Genomic DNA, 22790 nt, shown 5'->3' with positions numbered 1-22790 from the left:
TTTTTTCTTCTTTTTTCTTCGGTATGACGGTGATGTTGACACTTCGATTTTTCGTGCGGTTACGATTTAAATCGTTGAGCGGCAGCCTATTAATTATATTATATTATATTATAACCGCACGAGAAATTGAAGTGTCAACATCAACGTCATACCGGAGAAAAAAAAAAACCAAAAAAAAAAACGAGGGAGTCTGGAACACTGATGCTAAACATTACCTCAACATATTTCGACTTATGAGTAACTTACAAGTAACTTTTGTCGACGTGTGCCAACGATCGCATATCGTGCGTACAACTGATTCCCATCGCATGCGGAACGTGTGAGGCATACGGCAAGTATGTCGTAAAATTTTTAACACATTTCAAATTTCAAGACGTACTCCACTTACTACGACGTATGATAGCGTACTTTAGCGTTCTATTCACGTATACCAAACTTACCCATACCATATTCGACATGCGCCAGCATTTTAGACACATTTTTCAGAGGTCGGCATACGCTGGAAAGATCGCCAAGGTGTGACTGCGTTGTTGACACTTCCATTTCTCCAGCAGTTATGATTTGAATCATTGTGCGGCAGCCTTTTAATAGGCTACGCCACGTGATCGTCGGCGATACGTGCAGCGCGCTATGCATAAGTTAGACTATCGTTGGGCATAGGTTGTGAACGCCGACAACAGGCGAAGCATTCGTTGATATAAGTTATCTATAAGACAACGAAAGGTTCTGTGTCCGTTATTAATATGTTATGCATACGACCAACTCGTTATGAATACGTCCGAATCTTTAAAAAAAAAAACATCAAAAGTTCAACGTAAGCCAGCGTTTTACATACATTTTGATACGTTGCCATTGCTGGCGAAAACGTCAAGGTGTGACTGGGCCTTTAGGGCAGAAATTTGTAATTTGTCCATGGTTCTGGCTGCAGCTCGCCCACTCTTCGCGAATGACGCAATGGGAACTTTAACGTCCACCAACTAATCCCAGCAGACAGGATGCTCGTTTAACGTCCATCTGAGGGATGGCACATACATTGATGAATCACCCAGGCTGTGAAACACCAGGATGACAGTTTATAGCTGGGTCAGGATTCAACCCAAAGTTACACAGCAAAGAGGCGAATGTGCTGAATATCATGCCCAACAAAGTTATTTAAAGGAGAGAAAATGGGCATTTCATCCATTCCTCAGGTTGCTGAACATTCAAAATTATCTACACTAATAAATGTCAGTGTGTGTTGGTCAGTCCATCAGTCGGTCTCCTGCGTAACTCTAAAACCATGAAACCGAGCAGACACAACCTTTGAATGCATACTCAGGGAACACCAAGGGAGTGCATGAGTAAAAATTGGGTGTTTGGGTTAATTTAAACACCCCTTTTGAAGATAATTAATGACCTTATTTAATTATATCCTTTATAATTGGTCAACAGCTTGGTCAACTCGCTGAGGTCGTAATTACCTCTGCCACCAAAGGTGAAGGAGTTTATGTTTTCACCTCATTCTATCTGTCTGTTTGTGTGTAGGATATCTCAAAAAGTCGTGGAGAGTTCCGGATTAAATTTTATGGGCAGGTTGGGTGTGTGACAAAGACGAACTGATTCGATTTTGGTGAAGATCTGGATCCAGATCCGACTACTCGAATTTTTTAAGTGATTCTTCACCATTGAGAGATAGGGCCAAAAATGATATATAGCACGATATCTCAAAAACGTTGTGTTTGGATTTGGATGAAATTTGGACAGGTTGGGTTTATGACAAGGACAAATTGATTCGATTTTGGTGAAGATCCAAATCCGGATACGAATATTATTTAATTTTAAAAGTGATTCTTCACCATTGAAGGATCGTACCAAAAACTATATCTAGCATGATATTTCAAAAATGTATTGGGCCCGATATGCTCTTGTGGATCAGGCAATGTGTGGCGAAGGTATGTGCTTCACTGAGTGCCCTTCTAGTTTGCTGTTGATTTTGGTCTGCTCAACAAAATGCCTTAACTTGGAACAGGCTGCAACGGTTTCTTAATGATAAAGTTTTTCTTTCACTTTCCTGCTTTCACATATCATCAAATGCCTCATCATCTCATCATTTTTCTTTCACATATTATCGAATTGCTCATCATCATACCTATGACTCGTTGGATACATTGCAATGCTTACAAACACCCGGCGACACCAGCATTTGCAACTATATTTCATTTCCGCACATGTCATAACCTCTAGAATCTCTTAATCTGAACCGAATTTCAAGAAATTAAACTTCATAACCGACTTCAACAGTCGTCCTGACTGCTAAAAAAAAAAAACAAGATGAAAAAAAAAGTGTTCATTTTCCCAATTCAGACATTACTTGACACTCCAGGCGTCTCCAGGCACATGGTGCTTATATGACCGATCGCTGATCACTTGTCATGCCTGCCGTTCCCTTCTATCGTTTCGTTGGAGTGCTTTCTTGAGTGCTGAAGCCACTTCACGAAAACTATACAAGCTATTAGGTTGTTCGTTTCCAAGTCATGGGCATACACAGCAAAAGTATTCGTACTGTCACTGAAAATATCGATCAACTTGAAAAAAGTTCAGGCCCTACTTACCTGCGTATGGCTCCGTGTTGGCGAATGGTCCCTCAGGCGGTGGCTTGCTCACTGAAAATGTGCAATTTATTTTGACGTTTCCCTTTTATATACTATCTTCTTTCATTATACGACCCACCACTTTGACATATAAAGATACATATTATAAAAATGAAACATTTCGTTTTAAAAAAATTATTCAACCATTTTGTTGGAGTGCTTGCTTAGAACACTCTTCAAGCTTCGATCTCTACAAGCTTCCATGGTGAGACAATGGCGCTGTTCTCCATGGGGACATCTCCGGTGTGAGGAAGGCTAAATAAATTAGATGATTACGATGAGTAAAAAATGTTTTCAGTTGTAACAACGCAAGGAATGGCCACATCAAGGCAGGATAGTCGAGAGAAACACATGCTCGCTTGAAGCTATGTAGTCTGGGTTCGAATGTTGACGCAGCTATAAACTGTTATCCCAGTGTTTTACAGGCAGGACGATTCATCAATGTGTGTTTCATCTCTCGGATGGACGTTAAAATGGACGTCACGTCTGCCTGAATTCCCCGCCTCTCCCTCCTCACTCCTGCCCCTCCCCCCCAATATATCACTCTCTCTCACCCATCTCTTTTCTTCTTCTTCTCCTTCTTCTCCTTCTCCTCCTTCTTCTTCTTCTTCTTCTTCTTCTTCTTCTTCTTCTTCTTCTTCTCTCTCTCTCTCTCTCTCTCTCTCTCTCTCTCTCTCTCTCTCTCTCTCTCTCTCTCTCTCTCTCTCTCTCTCTCTCTCTCTCTCTCTCTCTCTCTCTCTCTCTCTCTCTCTCTCTCTCTCTCTCCCTCTCTCTCTCAATTTCACCACTCTCTCCCTCAATCCCACCACTTTCTCCCTCACTCCCACCACTCTCTCCCTCAATCCCACCACTCTCTCCCTCAATCCCACCACTCTCTCCCTCAATCCCACCACTCTCTCCCTCAATCCCACCACTCTCTCCCTCAATCCCACCACCCTCTCCCTCAATCCCCCCACTCTCTCCCTCAATCCCCCCACTCTCTCCCTCAATCCCACCACTCTCTCCCTCAATCCCACCACTCTCTCCCTCAATCCCACCACTCTCTCCCTCAATCCCACCACTCTCTCCCTCAATCCCACCACTCTCTCCCTCAATCCCACCACTCTCTCCCTCAATCCCACCACTCTCTCCCCTCAATCCCACCACTCTCCCCCTCAATCCCACCACTCTCCCCCCTCTATCCCACCACTCTCCCCCCTCTATCCCACCGCTCTCCCTCCCTCTATCCCACCGCTCTCCCTCCCTCTATCCCACCACTCTCCCTCCCTCTATCCCACCACTCTCCCTCCCTCTATCCCACCACTCTCCCTCCCTCTATCCCACCACTCTCCCTCCCTCTATCCCACCACTCTCCCTCCCTCTATCCCACCAGTCTCCCTCCCTCTATCCCACCAGTCTCCCTCCCTCTCCCCATTCCCTCATGCCCCACCTGTCCCGCTATGTTAAGGAATGACGGTTTTATCTTTCAGAAATGGGTGGGACTACTTCTGCAGCCAAATGCTTTTGTTTTTATATTTGCATTTGTGTCACGGTCTTTATGTTTTTTAATCTTAAACTAAATGTCCATGTAAAATTATTGTACACACATTAAACCCCAATCCCCACAACATGCAATGAAGCTCAAAAGCTTCCTACATCCTCAAGTGTTCGATCATCCACTTTCAAGGTGTTCATACATATTTCATTCACTAAATGACAACAGCTTGATCCTCCCACACATGTAACATACAAACTCTTTCCCTCCCATGACTCTGTCCTCCCAATCCTTTCCATTCCAACATCTTCGATTTATTTTACACCCCTATACCACCTGCAAGTTTGCATTCAAAAATACTGTACGGCTGTTAGATTGTGAGACAACTCTTGAAGATAAATAGCTCCGGCCCCTTGTATTTAAAAAAAATAAATAAATAAAATTTCAGTGAACCACAACTTGTGTGTTGTCTTTATGAATAGTTTCTCAATCCCTGGATAGTATTATATAGCCATTAATGGTTGTAAATCATGACTCAGCACAACAGCAGCACTTAGGCTGCTGAGGCAGTTGACGCAACTCCAATACCAATGCGTCCTCTCAAAGCATGGCAATGTTGTTTACGGACACAGCGGCGGACCTCTTTTTCATTTGCCATTGCTTCACTTTGATTCTTGATGCCGGAGTGTATAATCCTTGGATAATGTTCGCTTTCATTCCCAGGAATCTTGAAACTTCGAAGGATGTACGAATACAATACAGTATAGCTTTCATTTCCATGAAATGCAATATTCTTCCTTCAGGCCTTCCCTTTTGTCAAAAATAAGTTCAGTCCCCCTGGTCTTCTTTTGCTTTTTTTGATCTTGCAATGTTTACTTTTACTTAAAATCAATAAATTTTGGCATACGAGTAAATGCTGGATAATAGTTTTTTTTTTCTTTTCAAAAGTTATCAAGGTTGGAAGAGTTGAGATGATATGCAGTGGGGATCTCATGAAGATGCAAAATCAACTGGTTACAAAGCTATTTAGCTCAACATCAAGATGGAAAAAATGAAATTAAATAAATCAAAATACTTCATAACATCAAAAGACTCAAAAGACTCATTAATGGTGACAGAGAGAGAGAGAGGTCGACTTTTGGATTGTCAATGAGACACAAAGATGATCACTTGAGCTAGGTGAGAGAGTGCGACCCTTTGGGCCATCGAGTCATACCCATCATACTGGCCAGCCATCGTCTTGTCTGGGGAAAGGTTTGTTGATAGAGCTTGATAGAATAAAGTGGAAGGGTTCCTGAAGGTTCAAATGGCAGGACCAGGCGTTTAGGGTTGAAGGGTCAGAGGGTAAAGGAGGAGAGAGCAAGAAGGGAAAATAAAAAGATCAGATAACCAAGGCAAAGGCAGAGATGGGAGAAGAAGCAAATGAATGCATCACGTATGACAGATGATACAACTTCAGGGATCTGCATAATTATGCGTTTCATTAGAGCGATGCAAAAATGCCTCGTTTTCTAATTACACAATATCAAATTAGTCAATGACGAATACTACTGGTGTGCACTTCGTTAAAGGGTGCAAACTATGGAATGAAAGAGAATAATTCCATGGGCAAGCACTGCATTCTGCCAAACTTCATCAAAAAGAAATTAAGAGAAACAAAACATCATTCTGTGGAACATGATCAAATGAGAATCGACAATCATTGGTGAAAAACAAAGGTACAAGGATTATGAAATCAAGATTAAAGTCATAAAATACTATTTTTTTGACCGCTCATACCTGTTGGAACAAAAACGTCAAATCCAGGTATATAGATTTTATTATCTGATGAATGGGAGGTATCACTTTGTGGATGTAGTCTACTAAAATCTTCTTCTTCATAAGGTTGGAGAGATAAAGATGTAACCAGGAAAAAATAATGGTATCAAGGCAAACAAATCAGTGAAGACAAATGCCTTGTATAATCGACTGTATGTTTTAATTGAACAAAACAAAATATTCTACAACAGAAGACCCATTAGCAAACAAGTGTATCACTCTCATTGCTAGTTAGCTCCGCCACCGAAGGTGAAGGAGGTTATGTTTTCACCCCCTTCTGTCTGTTTGTGTACAGGATATCTCAAAAAATTGTGGATGGATCCGGATAAAATTTTGTGGAGAAGTTCGGTGTGTGAAAAGGACGAACTGATTAGATTTTGCTGAAGATCCGGAACCGGCTATGAGAATTTAAGTGATTTGAGATCGGGCTAAAAACGACACATAGCACGATATCTCAAAAAGTTGTGGACGGATTCGGACCAAACTTGGTGGAAAAGTTGGGTGTGTTGCAAGGACGAATTGATTTGACTTTGGTGAAGATCCGAATCCGGATGTGGAAACGATAATTATTTAATTTTTAAAGTGATTCTTCACCATTGAGATAAGGCCAAAAACGATATATTGCATGGTACTTCAAAAATGTATTGGGGCCAATATGTTCTTGTGGATCAGGCATTACGTGGCAGAGGTATGCGCTCTTCCGAGTGCCCTTCTAGTTCATTGATGTCATCGCTCTCTGGAAAGTTTCAATGAAGAAACAATGAGCGTGTGTGACAAATAATGATGAATGACGGATGCACAATCCATGAACCTGTTTTCCTGAATACAAAGGTGTTTGTCTGGTTTGGTCTCAATATGCAATGCCTTCCCCCCCCCCAACCACTCCACCCACCCACCAAAGGCAGGGGGGAGGAGGTAAGGGAGACAAAAAGACAAAAAATGTCTTCAATACAATTTACAGACACCCAGTTCTGGTTTTTGGACCATCAATCTATTGTGCTGCCCACCAGTTGACGTTGTGCAGCTGATCATGAAACATTACCTCAATGTTGTCCTTCTAAGGTTGTCGCCACTAACAAGTTGTGCTGAAATAAACAAGATGCAATTGGCCTTGAGTTCCCATATGCTGAGATCACCATGAAGTGCACTGAACCAAACAATTACACTGACACCTCAAAGTTCTCGAACAGCTCTCTAATTTTGAGGGAAGCTTTGTTGAGGAAAATCATCCCATTTACAAGTTTTGTGATGCCTCACAATTCATAATGGTCTCGTGCAATTAATTTTTTTACTGAGAACATCCAAACACTACAATGCACAATGAGGTCATCTCAAGGGCTGACGCAAGCTTGGCGAGATAGATGCAAGGCAAAGTTCAGTTTTTGCATGGCAAACCTCTTTTGACCGCCCGACATACCGGGATAATGATGATTTGCCACGGCCAGAAATATCAGGGCTCGTCATAGAGCTGCCAAAGTTCCAACAGGCCACATTAGGAATTTCAATTTTACACTGAATTTCACCATTAACAACAAAGTGATAAACACATGGAACGAAACACAAGTTGCCCTCAAGTTGGAAAGACTTGCTGCAAAGTTTGACAGCCTCATACATTGCACAAATTTGAAAAACAAACAAAACTATAACTGCCACTTTATAAATGCTGGCAGTGATGACCGGGTACCCAGACGTCCGCCTTTGATACAACGTGAGACTTATATGATAGTCGCAAAGTTTCCCTTCGATAGGATAAGTCGTTGCAGAGAAAACATTCTTTAATAGCGATACAAATGCAGCCTTGCTTTGGGACAGCGTGGGACAGAAGAGTTACGAACCGGGTAGCACAAAGTGTTCAATCTAGTTCTTACGTATGCAGTTAGCCCATTTTCCTAGGGACATTGTCGGTATCAATTGAATTGCTATTCCTGTACCCTCAAACGCATTCAGGTGCAGCCAAGTGAGCCTTCTGGGAAAAAAAAAACTAAACGTTCTCAGATTCAAATAATTTAATAATTCTGGCTGCCAAACCGCGTGGCTGATCGGGATGAAATTCTTAATCCACGTTTCACATGTTGGCTAAATTATAATTGTGAAGTTTCGCATATATAGAAGCAGCGGTTCCAGAGTAAACATTAATTAATATTTATCCTTCAATCCAACATGACTACCAAACCATGTGACCTATCAATTAGAAATTAACAAACTTGTATTCACTGCTCGTGTGCAATATGTTTGTGAAGTTTCCCCTTGATCTGTCTCGCCGTTCTGGAGAAGATGTTTGACAGTTTTAGGGTAAATTAAATATGGCCGCCAAACCATGTGACCTATCAATTAGAAATTAACAAACTTGTGAAAGGATGTCTTGGGGAAAGTGTGTGTGAATTTTTGCCTCGATCTGTCCAGCCGTTCTGGAGAAGATTTTTAAAATTTATTAATCTTCAATCCAAGATGGCCGACAAATCACGTGATCTATGACATCATAAATTTATATTCTGCTTCCAATCGTGTAGTGGAACACGTTTGTGAAGTTTCGTGTTAATCGGACAAGGTGCGTTTTTCTATCGAAGACGGCCGCCAAACCATGTGACATGTGTTGTCATAATTTTTAATGTATATGCAGGCATGGGGGTACATTATGGCAGCCAAGTTTCGCTTAGATAGGTTATGTGGTTCCAGAGAAAACATTATTTAATATAATTCTTGAATCCAACATGGCTGCCAAACCATGTGACCTATCAATTAGAAATTAACAAACTTGAAAAAGGACGTCATGGGGAATGTGTGTGTAAAGTTTGGCATCGATCTGTCCAACCGTTCTGGAGAAGATTAAAAAAAAAAATCAAAACAAGATGACTGCCGAACCAAGTCACCTATGACGTCACAATATTTTTTTTTCTATGGTGAATTGTTGTGGAGATGATGCTCAAGAAATTTCAGATTTTTCATATGCAGCGTTGTACTTGACGAATTTTCACCGGGATACCGCTTCACTGATGACGTCACGAAAAATCACCCCTCTTCCCCATTGTGAGGTCATTACAATGTATGAAGCGAAATATTTTTCCATTGCACAGTTTCAGAGATACAGAGGTCCAAGGTTTATCGGTTTTTTTCAAGATGGCGCCCGTACCACGTGACCTATGACATCACAATTATAAACTAAGTATGCTATCAAAAAAGATACATACTACGGTGAAAATTTCGTGTCAATCAGACTTACCATTCCTGAGAAAATGATTTTTAAAGCGAAACAGCCCGCAAATTGCCGGCAGAAGAAAAATCAGAAATAAACAGAAGAAAAACAATAGGTTACCCAGTCCATTAGACTGGGTACCCTAACTAGAACGGCACTCGGAAGAGTGCATACCACCACAAGGCTGAACAGTTTACATTTTGTATTCCACTGAGGTGGGATCTGCAACTGTACCTTAACCAAGATCTAATTAGAGTGGTCTTGTCACACACCCACCCTTTCCACCAACTTTCACCCAAATCCAGCCACAACTTTTTGCAATATCCCACTCACAGACAAACAAATGAAGAATCACCATAGAGTGACAGTTGGCAAAACGGAAACAGCACTCGGTAGATCGCATACCTCCACCAGGCTGAACAGTTTACATTTTCTATCCCACTGATAGGTTGGATCTGAATCAGAACCTCAACCAAAATCCAATAGGCTTGTTCTTGTCACCTAACTAACTCAACCACCTCGTTTTGTCAAAACTCATCCAAAACTTTTTGAGATATCGTGCTATACATAGTTTTTGGCCCCACCTCTCAATGGTGAAGAATCACTTTAAAAATTCTCATTTCATTTCTTTTGGTAACAGTATTCACCAAAAGCGAATCAATTTGTTTTTGTCACACACCCATCCTGTCCTCCAAATTTTTGCAGAATCCATCCATCACCTTTTGAGATATCATGCAATATTGTTTTCAGCCCCATCTCTGAACATTGAAGAATCAGGTAAAAATTAAACAATTCTCGTATCCAGTTCTGGATTCGGATCTTCACCAAAATTGAATCCGTTCTTCCCAGTGGCATTTTCAATCTGTCCACCAAGTTTCGTCCAAGTCTATCTATCACCTTTTGAGATATTGTGCTATATATAATTTTTGGCCCTATCTCTCAATGGTGAAGAAGGGCTTAAAAATTCTCAGATCTGGATCCGGATTCGAATCTTCACCAAAATTAAGCGTTGCTGTCCTTGGCCGGTCACCTACACACAAATTTCAGAACGATTGCTTAAAAACTGTGGCCAAAAATCATGTGACAAACAGACAGAGACAGACAGACAGACAAACGTGAGAGATCAACATACTTGGCGAAAATATTTTTTTGCCAAGTAACAGACAGATGGATGGTGGTGAAAACATAACTTCAGTCCACCTTCGGCAGCATAGGTAACAAACAAACAAAAACCCCACCCCATACATCAAAACAGAAAAATATGATCAAATCAAGAATGAACATTTCATATTACTGAATGAAATAGGGCTCAAGCTTACCTCACTTCCCAAACAGTACTTAATTTGTGCACATTTCCAATTTCACTCACCAGTGCCAGACTACTCCACAAACCGGAAAATGATTCTCTCCATTCCTACAAAGAGATCCATGTTGTGCTTTCAAAATGGTTTGTGATTTTTCTTTTTTTCTCCAGAAAACATCATCCAAAACATGACCAAGTTCACAATAACTGTCAATGAAAAGACCTTGGTGACCACTCCCCCCATGCCCCCCCCCAACCTTTCCACCTTTAATCTGACAATCCTCCCACCCCTCCACCAGTGGTTTACATCACTTCTTCAAACTGCTCGCAGTGCTGCAACACTGATACAGCAAAATAATCTCACAACCTATACTCCTAAACCATCTCTCAACTTCTAATGAAATGAAAGAAAGAAAGTCAAAAAAAGTATTTTTTTTTTAAAAATGAATCAATGGATAAGGCACGTGAGATTACAAAGGGATGGTAGGTCAAAATAAACAGAACACTGTAAAACGTGGTTACCGCGTACAATGGCTGCGGATTAATGGATCACACAATTCTACATACGTAGCAGTGTACCATAAGAGAGACAAGGCCGAATCCACGTCATATTACTATTTTGAGATCAAATTATCTTTTTGTAACAACCCATTATGGACAAAACAATTTACAAAGGACAAGAGGGGAAAGGGTAGCGGCAGGGGTTAAATTTAGGAACATTACCAAGATGACGTAAATTGCATCATCAAATAAAGGGCTAACTTTGTCAACTCAGGTTAAAAAGAAAAGGTTTTAAGCCAAAAGCAGAGAGCTGAAGGAAGTGTGAAGCAGAGTTTTTTAAAAATAATTTATTTAAAGAAAACAAACAGGCATGCCCATTCATAGTTGAACAACGTCTATCGCAATGACTCACACGATTGTGGAACACAATCTATGCAAATATATTACACGTCTCATTTTGAGAAATAGTCAGACATAAATTTCTCCAAAATAATAGCGAATAATAAAATAAAAAGTAAATATCAACAAGTAAAAATATTTCGATATTTCAGTGAAATTCCCTGAAATTAAGTCCCCACTCTCCATGCACTGCCCTCACTCCCTCACACCCCCAGGAATACCTCTGGCTACGGCTTCCCCTCCACTCCCACCTCATGTTTATATGTGTAATGTACCATCGACCAAACAGTGATGACCCCATCTACACCTCACGATCCGAAAACATGGACCAACTTCTATCTTCTCATCCAAACTCTCTCTTCCTCATATGTGGAAACTTCATTTGTCATCACGCCAGTTGGCTAGGTGTGGGTACCTCTCTCACCTGTCATGGCACTTCAGCAAAAGCTTTCTGCGACTCATTGGGACTGACTCAATCGGTCAACTTCCCGACCCAGATCTCAACCAATGGTACTCCATCTCTTCTGGATCTGATTTTGACAAAAATCCCTGACAATATCTGCTGCTCTTCCTCCGCTCCAATCGGTTCTTCTGACCACGTCCTTGTGAAAGTGGGCATCTCTCTGGCTATTATCAGAGAACCACCTCACCACCGTCGAGTCTGGCATTTCACTCAAGCCGACTGGCAGAGTCAACAAGCAGCCATCAAACGTATAGACTTGTCTCCTATCGCCACTTTCTCCAACATCAACTCAGCCTGGGAATTCTTTCAAAGAAACTTGCTCTCCCTCATACACAGATTTATCCCCTCTCGTCTTCAGTTGTCCGACCCTTCCTCCCGCCCTTGGTTCACTGAAGCTTGTGGCGAGCCAGTTGTCCTGAAACAACTTGCCTTTGCCTCGTGAAAAGCAAACCCAACTGAGGGTAATCTCAGTTCCTTCCATAAAGCTCGGAACAAGTGTGTATCTACCCTCAGGAGAGCCAGAAAACATCTTTCTCAGCTCAAGTCTGAACTCTCAAACCTCTCTCCCTCCTCAAAATCCTGGTGGCGTCGAATCAAATCTGTTTCTGGTGTATGTTCCCCCTCCATCCCCTTCCTTACCTCAAATGGCCGCACTACTGATACCGCACGTGAATAGCTGAATGTCTAAACTTGGTGTTTGCAGCTAAATCTTGTGTCCAAAACCCATTGCTTTCTCTACCCACCTCACCCAGTCGTACCCAACTGTCCCTGGACTCTGTGTCATTTTCTCCTGACAAGGTGGAGAGCTTGCTTTCAAACCTCGAGTCAGATTCTGCAACCGGTCCAGACGGCATCAGCCCACGTGTCCGAAAAACCTGCTCTTCTGCACTTGCTCACCCTCTCTCTGTTCTATTCATGCTCTTATTTACTCAAGGTCATCTGCCATCTGCTTGGAAATCAGCAAACATTACTGCCCTGCATAAAAAAGGTGCAAAGACAGATCCCTGCAACTACAGACCAATCAGCCTTCTCCCAATCATCAGCAAGATTATGGAATCCATCATCGCTTCAGACATGAAATCCTTCCTCTTCTCCAATGGGTTGATTTCCAATCATCAATTTGGTTTCAGACCAGGTCACTATACCGTGGATATGTTGCTTCTGCTCTCCCATCAATGGATGGAGGTCCTCAATGCCAGACAGGAAATCCGAGCCGTATCCCTGGATATACAACGTGCTTTCGACACGGTCTGGCACCCTGCCCTACTCACCAAACTCTTCCTATGCTATCCAAGGCCATCTCCACTCATGGCTCACAGACTTCCTCTCCTGTTGCAGCCAATGTGTGGCCCGAAATAGAGTTCTCTCATCCCCTCTTCCTGTCCAGGCTGGAGTTCCTCAACGTAGCGTTCTGGGCCCTGTTCTTCATCTGGTTTTCATCAATGATCTCTCCAACTCTCTGGAAAATCCTCTATATCTCTTTGCTGATGACTCCACCCTCTGCCGTACCATCGGTCATCCCTCAGACCGGCAAGCAGCAGCTTCTTCGCTCACTGCAGATCTGGATAAAATCACAAACTGGTCCAACACGTGGAATATGTCTTTCAATCCGGACAAATCTCACACTCTCACTACGTCTCTCCGAAAGGACAGTTTAGAACCCCCTCCCCCTCATCCACTTTCTCAACAATCCTCTGGAAGAAGTCCTTTCTTTCAAGCTTCTGGGTCTCACTATCTGCCATGATCTTTCCTGGAAAAGCCACATTTCAAACCTCGGCTCCAAAGCCAGTCGCCGACTGGGAATCCTCTGTTGTGCAAAGTCTTTCCTCGGCCCACCTGAGCTCCTGACCACTTACAAAGCTTTCGTCCGCAGCCTGATGGAGTACTGCTCTCCCCTCTGGGCTTATGCTCCTGCCTCCCACCTTTCTCAGCTTCACGCTGCAGAAACCAAGGCATTTCGGATCATTGGCATCTCCCGCAATGAGGCTGAGTCTTTGGGCCTCTCACTCTTTCACCGCAGGCTGGTCGGTGGTCTTTCTGTCTTCAACCGTCTTCTCTCCTGCCTCGCCCCCACTGCTCTCTCTGCGATTTGTCCCCACCACATTTCCCCAGGCCGCTGAAGGTCTGCCAACAACCCCCTTCTGGTAAAACTACCAAAATCACGAATCACTGCTCACCTTCACTCTTTCATTCCTCTTTTTTTCTCGCCTTTGGAATAAACTCCCTCACTCTATTCAATCCCATTCTTCCCTCCAGGCCTTCAAAACAGCTGTTCAACACCACCTCTTATCATCCCCCATCCAAATCCTCGATCTTTTCTACCCCCATTAATCCACCCAAGCCCACCTCCTTCAAATTCCCTGCTTTCCTTCCTGAAAGTCCCTGTAATGTCCATCTTGTATTCCCCATGTTCCCCACCCCATCCCTCTCCCTTCCACAGATCTCCTAATGTCTCTGTTCCCCACTGTTTTGTCCTTCCCATCCCGCCCCTCTTGTCTCATGCCCCCCTTGCTGTGCATTGTGTGTTAGCTCTCACACGAGCCTCGACAAGGTATACAAAAAAAACAAACAAACAAAAAACTGACTGACGCCAATTCAAATTATTATTATTATTACGGATCCTAGGCATCAAAAAGCGACATGTATCGAACAAACATTTTCAAATGGAGCACCTCGCCACCATTAGAGCATTTAAATTCCACCAGATGTGAAATAAATGGGAATTGTTTCTCCCAGCTTGCTGGCTCGATGACAGAAGACGGCAAGAGCATTTTTGCCATCTCAATCGCTACCCCGTATATAATCTCATGCGGGCATGGGCAACTGGTTAGTTCACCTCAAAGTGTTCCTTTTTAAAGGAGACTCATAATGTATGTTATTGCTTCCGATTCTTTGGATAAAATGCGAAGCAAAATATGCTTATCTGGCAGGAAAACCACATCACGATGACACAATTGCGACAAAACAAGCAATGATGAGCACATGTGGAAAACAGATGTTAGAAACCGATCACTCCATTTCTTCAAAAACAAACACGTTCACGTAATGCCATGATATTCTGGTAATACTATTCTCCATGCAAATTACATTCGGGTCACCTCATTTAACGTAAACCGAAATCCAACTGGAATTGTGCTCGGTAGAGCGCATACCTCCACCATGTAATGCCTGATCCACAAGAACATATTGTTACGAATCTGGAAGTCATGAGCACTCAACATACAAGTCCTATAGAACAGATATAACGGTAAGTACGTGTTGTTTCGTTGGGGTCCCCGTCCCTCGTTTAATGGGTGAATAAATGTACATGCGCTGTGAGTTACTTTGATATTCAGGGTTTTCATTCATTTTTACACCCCTCATAACCACAACAACACCAGCATCAACCTCACCTTCACCTCGCTTCCTCACACCGATGCCATGGCCTACGTGTGTGTCAGCATGTACGTGGGCGGACTTCACGAAAACTTGACGTCTCTCTCGCCCAATCCGGGGGGGGGGGGCATGGACGAGGTGGCCGTAAGTCGGTCAAAGTGCACAGGGCGGACTCCAAGAAAAGCGAATCCTCTTCGGGGGGGCGGGGAGTTGAGACGCCCCATCACGCCCCCAGGTCCAATCAACGGCCTTGGCACCCGTTTTGGCCAATGACCGGGCGACGAGCGCATTCTGCGTGCCAAAACCAGCCAATGAGGGAAGACATCGACCACGACACCGATGTTCGGCTGAGGGAGGGGGAAGGATAAAGTTCCGGCCCTGATTTTTCCGAAGAGAGAGAAACTTGTGACGCGAGTGGTGATCACGTTCGCCTCACACGCGAAAGCCCCCCGGTGGTGGTTCTTCTTTTGAAAAGCCAGTTTTTCGTCTTGCCAGACTTCGCCCTGCCGGCCGACGTTCGCCGGGAGCTCGGTCGTGTGGACGCCTGGGCTGCTACAGGTCCGAGTCCCGCCACCCCGCCAGCTCAACGTACCCGCACGAGGCGGACAGGTCTGAGAGCAGGCTCTGGTCTTCAGCTCGCCTTTCCCTTTCAGCTGGAGGCCTCAATAAAGGCTGTGGCCACCGGTTCGTGTGAGTGCGTGTGTGTGTGTGTGTGTGTGTGTGTGTGTGTGTGTGTGTGTGTGTGTGTGTGTGTGTGTGTGTGTGTGTGTGTGTGCCCGTCTGTAAGTAGGAATTGTATAAGTGCTCTCATTGGACGTGATAACTCTGCTTCTTGCATGCTCACCCCTTTCCCCAATTATAAATAAATACATTTGTTAAATGTATCAGTTTGCTGCTGTGTTTCTTCCATTGGCTTCGCATGGCGCGTGTTGGTGAATTATAAAGGCTGTTGCCGCTGTAAATGTACATTTGGTCCGACGGAACTTCAGCAACCATCCGCTCGGGTTGCGCACGGGTCGGGCATGCTAACGGCTCGACTCGTACGAGGGCCGTCGAGGGTGTGAATACTCGGTAACTCGCCTGGTGGATCTCTCGGTACTTTGAAGAATGACCGTTTTTACAGCCATTTTTCCCTGCTGTGCAGGGGTTTGGCTTTTTCTTGAGGCAATGTTTTATGGCCGGATGCCCTTCCTGACGCCAACCCTGGTCGCCTCTTATGACACACAGGGATATGGTACACCTATTCAAACCAGGGCATACACCGGGACCAGTACACTGGCACTCATTTCGCCGACCTCGGAAGGATGACAGGCTGAGTCAACCCCCTGGTGTTAATTCAGCAGCCAACGGGGCTTGAACTCAGGACCCTGGGATCCCAAGCCGCCACCCTAACCACTAAGCCAACACCAGGCTCTCTCGGTACTTTGAAGATTGGCAAATAACCCTGTACCACATGGTGGAATTATTGACGATTCACGGTCCGGTGAAGGACCCGTACCTGTCGGAGTTTTCCGAAAGGTACGATCTAGATTCAGGGTGTTCGGTTGAGTTGACCCTAACGCCCCACCTAGCGGTCGCGCTTGCAGCCGATACCTGGTCCGCAACAATATTGGGCCCAATCCATTTTTGAAATATCATGCTGTGCAGTACTATATCGTTTTTCACTCTGTCTCAAAATGGCAAAATATCATTATTTTTTAGGAAATAACACACAGGTGGAGGCCATTCAGCCCATCATGCCTGTGCGAACACCATACTAATTTATCGACACAACATCCAAAGAAGAAAAGGAATAAAAAAAAATTAAATCTATTTATTTTAAGTTTTTGTGGTTTTTTTTTTTTGTTTTTTTTTCTTCTACTTCTTCCCCTCAGGGGAGGTGGAATGGGCTTGGTTAAAAACACAAATCATGAAGCACACAACACCCCCACCAACAGCACTCCATCTGTACACATGCACACAATCACCCATCAATGCTCAAACTTCCTAAAGGTCAGGTAAACTTCCCGATACCTCTCTATCTCCAAAACTTCCAGGTACATATCTAATTCCAATTTAAACTTATCTACTGTTTCTGCTGCCACTACCTTTCCAGGGAGGCCATTCCATGCATCAACTACACTCCAAGTTATCGTCCCCTGCCTGACCACTGTCTTAACTCTCCTCTTCTTTACTCTCAGGCTATGGCCCCTGGTCCTATCACCGTCTACTCTGTTGAATAATTAATCTGCACTTATTTTATCTCTACCTTTCATTGTCTTAAACATCTCCATCATATCATCTCGTAACCGCCTCCTTTCTAGTTTATAAAGCCCTGTGTCCTTCAGCCGCTCCCGATGACCAAGTCGAGCTCGGTTCGGAATCAATCAAATAGCCCGGCGCTGAACCCTCTCGGTGGCATCTATGTCCTTCCTGAGTTGTGGTGATCAAAACTGCACACAATATTCGAGATGTGGCCTCACTAAATTTCTGTACAATGTTAACACCACCTCTTTTAATTTATCAATGATCCCCCTCCAAATACAACCTAAAACCCCATTTGTTTTACCTATTGTGACCTGACATTGTGCTGCCTGCTTTCTTCCAATATCTATTACCACCCTCAGATCCTTCTCCTGTGTGACATGTTCCACAATTACCCCGAGCATCATGTAATCTCTATTTTCATTATTCTTTCCCATCCCCAACACCTTACACTTGATCAGGTTAAATTCCATCTGCTAATCTTCTGCCCAATCTATGCAAGTATCGATACTGTCCTGAATCTGATCACCACCCCCTCTGTTGTCCACCTTACCTCCAAGTTTTGTGTCATCTGCAAATTTGGAAAGCTTACTCTTTACCCCATTATCCAAATCATTGATCTAAATAATGAATAGTAATGGTCTGAGTACTGATCTCTGAGGTACCCAACTACTTACATCCTCCCAGCAACACATTCTCCCTCTCACAGCCACTCTTTGCTTCCCATCACTAAACCAGTTTGCAATCCAATTAGCCACCTGACCAGTCACCCCACAAGCACTCACTTTGGCTAACAACCTCCGATGTGGTACCTTATCAAATGTCTTCTTAAAGTCGAGATATACTATGTCCATTGCCTTTCCCTCATCCACCCAATTAGACACTGCTTCATAGAACTCTAAAATAATTGTTCGGCAGGAACTACCTTTGGTAAACCCATGCTGACTACCTTTAATTAGTTTGTATTTATTTAAATGGTTCCTCATCTGGTCCTTCATTAATTTCTCCAAAACCTTCCCCACAACTGAAGTCAAACAAACAGGTCTATAGTTTCCCAATTCTTCTCTGAATCCTTTCTGAAATAAGAGTATTACATTTGCGACACTCCAATCCTCCGGTACCTGTCCTGACTCCAGTGAGCTATTGAAAATATCTTGATGAGGTGAAGATGATGAGCCGACCAATGGGAATTCAGATTAACAGTGACGTCATCACGGTTGAACCAATCAGTGTCCACCTTATTCAGACTTCCATATATACTGGAAGCATGCGCCTTCACTTCCTTCTTCACTTGCTGCGATTTTTACCCTGAAGAGTGCAGAACGAAAAGCTTCGGTCACTATTATGTCATGTTTGTTTGCATCCATATTGAAGTTCTGTAGTACAGACATCTGTGTGTGTGTGTGTGTGTGTGTGTGTGTGTGTGTGTGTGTGTGTGTGTGTGTGTGTGTGTGTGTGTGTGTGTGTGTGTGTGTGTGTGTGTGTGTGTGTGTGTGTGTGTGTGTGTGTGTGTGTGTGTGTGTGTGTGTGTGTGTGTGTGTGTGTGTGTGTGTGTGTGTGTGTGTGTGTGTGTGTGTGTGTGTGTGTGTATATATATAGAGAACACCCCCATTTTCCAGTTTTTTTCTGAAATTTAAGCATAGAACAAATAAACAATTGCAGATTAAAAAGAAATCATGGAATCGTTTTGTTGAACAAAATCTACTATACTAAAAAAATAGAATATGTTTGTATGTATGTATGCGTTTGTTTGTTTGTTTGTTTGTTTGTTTGTTCGTCCTTTATAGGCGGCCGAACCGTTGGATGGAATGAGATGAAACTTGGCATGAGTGATCCTTGGGACATGAGAACGGACATGGGGTAGTCAAGTTCAAGGTCAAAGGTCACGGGGTCAAGGGGTCAAGGGGTCAAGGTCACCGAGTAACTTCAATTTCTCAATTTCATCCGATCGAGACGAGACAAACGCCATTCAACAGATAACTGTACCCACCCATGGGCGGGTACTTTGCAAGTTTAATCTAAAATTTTGACTCATTAAAGTAGCCACCTTTTGCAGATATAGCAGCCGAATAGACTCGTGGAATTCTTTCTGCAATGGAAATCAAATATTGTTCGGAAAGTTCTACCCAACAATGTTGCAGAAGTTCCCACAAATGTGTTGCACTTGTAGGTTGCTTTGCTTTCACCCTTCTGTGCAGTTCATCCCAAACCAGTTCGATCGGGTTTAAGTCTGGAGATTGTGCTGGCCATTCCATGATTTGAAGCCTACCGTCTTGTTCTTTTCTTCGAAGGTAGTTCTGACATAGCCTGGAGGTATGTTTTGGGTCGTTATCTTGCTGTAGGATGACCCCTGACCAACTAGGAGTAGACCAGAGGGTATTGCATGGTGCTGCAAAATGCTGTGGTAGCCTTTTTGGTTCAGGGTGCCAGTCACTCTGTGCAAGTCGCCGACTCTGGATCCAGCACAAGAGCCCCAGATCATCACGCTTCCTCCTCCATGTTTGATAGTTGGTGTCACACACTGAGGAACCATCCTTTCGCCAACTCGACGGTGTACAAAAACCCTGCATGATGAACCGAAGATTTAAAATTTTGATTCATCGGTCCATAAGACCTTCTTCCAATTTTCAGTAGTCCACTGGCGGTGCTTCATGGCTCAGGCAAGCCTCTTTTTCTTATTTTGCCATCTTAGCAATGGCTTTCTTACTGCCACTCGACCTGTCAAACCTGCAGCTCGAAGTCTTCTCTTCACAGTTTAAACTGAGACTTCCTTATTTCAACCAGTGTTAAGCTGTTCTTGAAAAGGCAGCTCACAGGACAGCAGATCACTCAAGCTGTTGACTCTCAGAAACTTGTCTTCTGATTGTGTTATGGCTTTGGATCTGCCAGACCTCTTCCTGTCAAGAGTTTCTTCCAGTTTCCAAGTGCCTTTTGATGGTGTCGGAAACTGAACTCACAGACACCTCGGCTTTCTTTGCAATTTCTCCAAAGGAAAGACTTACACTTTTAAGGGTTATAATGGTCTGACTGTCTTCTTTTGTTAATTGTCTTTTTCATGCCATTATGATTACAATATACTACTTCCTGCAGTGCAATATTGTCCAAATAATGCTTCAGAAGGTGGAGCAACACAGTCTGTTTCAACACTGCTTTTATACAGACAGCTCGGGCTTGTAACTAATCAACAAAAGTTGGGACACCTGTAGAAAGTTTGCATCAACTTTCAAGGCTTAATTTACTTCCATTGCTGCAGAACAGCTGCAGTTGCTAACCCATTACTTGTTCCCTGAAAAGGGCTTTTTTTTAATAACTCTGAAATTTGCATCATTTTTCAGTTTTTGGTAACCTAAACTTTTTTTTAACCTCTGGCAGTTTACCACTTATCTTTGTAACATTTCAGGTTATTCACTGGACTTGAACTGCTTAAATTTCAGTAAAAACTGGAAAAATGGGGGTGTTCTAAAACTTGACCGGTAGTATATATATATATATATATATATATATATATATATATATATATATATATATATATATATATATATATATATATATATATATATATATATATATATATATATATATATATATATATATATATACATACATACATACATACATACATACATACATACACACACACACACACACACACACACACACACACACACACACACACACACACACACACACACACACACACACACACACACACACACACACACACACACACACACACACACACACACACACACACACACACACACACACACACACACACACACACACACACATACAGGGGGCTGCAAAAGTAGATATACAGTAAGGACTGAACACCTACTTTTGCAGCCCCCTGTATATATATGTACATGGAGAGGTATGTGTGTATATACATGTGGAGGTATATGTAGATGTATGTGTGTCAAGCAGGGTTACCAGGTTTAGAATAAAAATACAGGACACTCAGGCAGTGGTCAAGCAGTCTGTCGTAAGCCCCATTGTCCATTGTGCAGTCAAAAGCACCATTGTGAATGTGCATGTTATTATGGGAAGTGTACTTTTGTACGTTTTATTGACAAATGGCATCCTGGGAAGTTATGAAATGGGATTCGGGAGATTTGGGTAAAACAAAACAAAACAAAACAATACTGTAAAATACAGGATACCTGGTCAGTCTGCCATCGAGTATAATTTTTACGACGATCAAATTACATCTGACTTTGAATGCTAATTTTAGTTTTCCCTTGAATGTCAAACCCAACCTCCAAATTATTACCTCCACCCACCTAAGGTGGACGGGGGGGGGGGGGGGGAGGTGACAAGGACAAATTGATTCGATTTCGGTAAAGATCCAGATACAATCCGGACATTAGAATTTTTGAAGCTTTTCTTCACCATTGAGAGATGGGGTCAAAAACGATATGTAGTATGATATTGTTACGAATCTGGAAGCCATTTGCACACAAACAGAGAGCAGCCCCCGCAGTTCAGTTATTTCGATAAGTATGTGTTTATAGTCAGGGTCCCGTCCTACTGTCTAATGGGAATTACATGTGTGCGCTGCGAAGTTTCTTTTTGTTAGTTTTTTTTGACATCAATCCTCCACCTCTCCACACCACCGCCTCCATTGCCCATGTGTTTTTGGCTGAAGGCGTGGGCGGAGCCTCCATCGCTTATTCCTCAAGTGATGGGAAAAGCTTATACAAAAACAACACAGTACTTGCAAGATAAAAATGTCTTCAAACCAAAAATAGAGCCTGAACTTCAAGTCAAACTTAAAAACAATTTAAAACAGGCTCACTGAAAGTAATCTTCATTCGTAAGAAACCGTCCTCATATCCCCATCAAGGATCTTGGAGCAATCGTTAATGTATTTGGACATTATTCTGCCTGTTTGCCTGATGAGCAAATTCATTTTTTTATGGTTAAAAGTTATATGAGGGAGCCGTCTATGTACAGGTGTACTTGTAAAACTTGCAAAATTGATACAATTATTGACTGTCCCATCCCACTTTTAACCAATTTCATATCTACCCCCTTCCCCATTCCACACCCTTTCTTTAACTTGTATCTTCTTCCCCTTTCCTCACCACTCTTTCTCAACAACCTCAACAACCATTTTCTTTCCTATCTTGTCTCTCCCCTTTTATTCTGAAACTATTCTCCATTTACAATCTTTTGTTACCCTACCTGTTCTCCTTCATTTGCACGTGTATGATGTAATATGTAAATAGGCCCTGATGTTGAAGTTCAATCTTTCTGTGATGAACCAAAATAAAAATGTACAAAACATGACAATCAAGCAAGAAAGATTGAGGTTGAGCATTAGAATAAATCAGCAACACAGAAAAATTGATACAAGTTGACCCTCAAATAATTCCACCTTATTGTGG

At 42.8% G+C, this 22790-nt stretch overlaps 1 protein-coding gene across 3 annotated transcripts in view; it reads right to left on the bottom strand.

The window, feature by feature from the left end:
- The window catches only part of LOC147026549 (uncharacterized), a 135592-nt gene that overhangs the window by 91222 nt on the left and 21580 nt on the right, over window positions 1-22790 (bottom strand). For 2 of the 3 annotated variants that reach the window (XM_085882044.1, XM_085882042.1), the window contains exon 2: window positions 5321-5398. The exons of the other annotated variant lie outside the window; for it this stretch is intronic. In XM_085882044.1, the coding sequence (XP_085738170.1) occupies window positions 5321-5398 (78 nt within the window). The remainder of the gene's footprint in view (window positions 1-5320; window positions 5399-22790) is intronic. 3 annotated transcript variants of the gene reach the window in all.

Source organism: Eptatretus burgeri, chromosome 5 (genome assembly GCF_056783735.1).
Source record: "Eptatretus burgeri isolate ZD-2024b chromosome 5, Ebu_testis_v1, whole genome shotgun sequence".
Classification (NCBI taxonomy): Eukaryota; Metazoa; Chordata; class Myxini; order Myxiniformes; family Myxinidae; genus Eptatretus; species Eptatretus burgeri.
The sequence above is the reverse complement of the archived record's forward strand: the minus strand, read 5'-3'. Positions and strand labels throughout refer to the sequence as shown.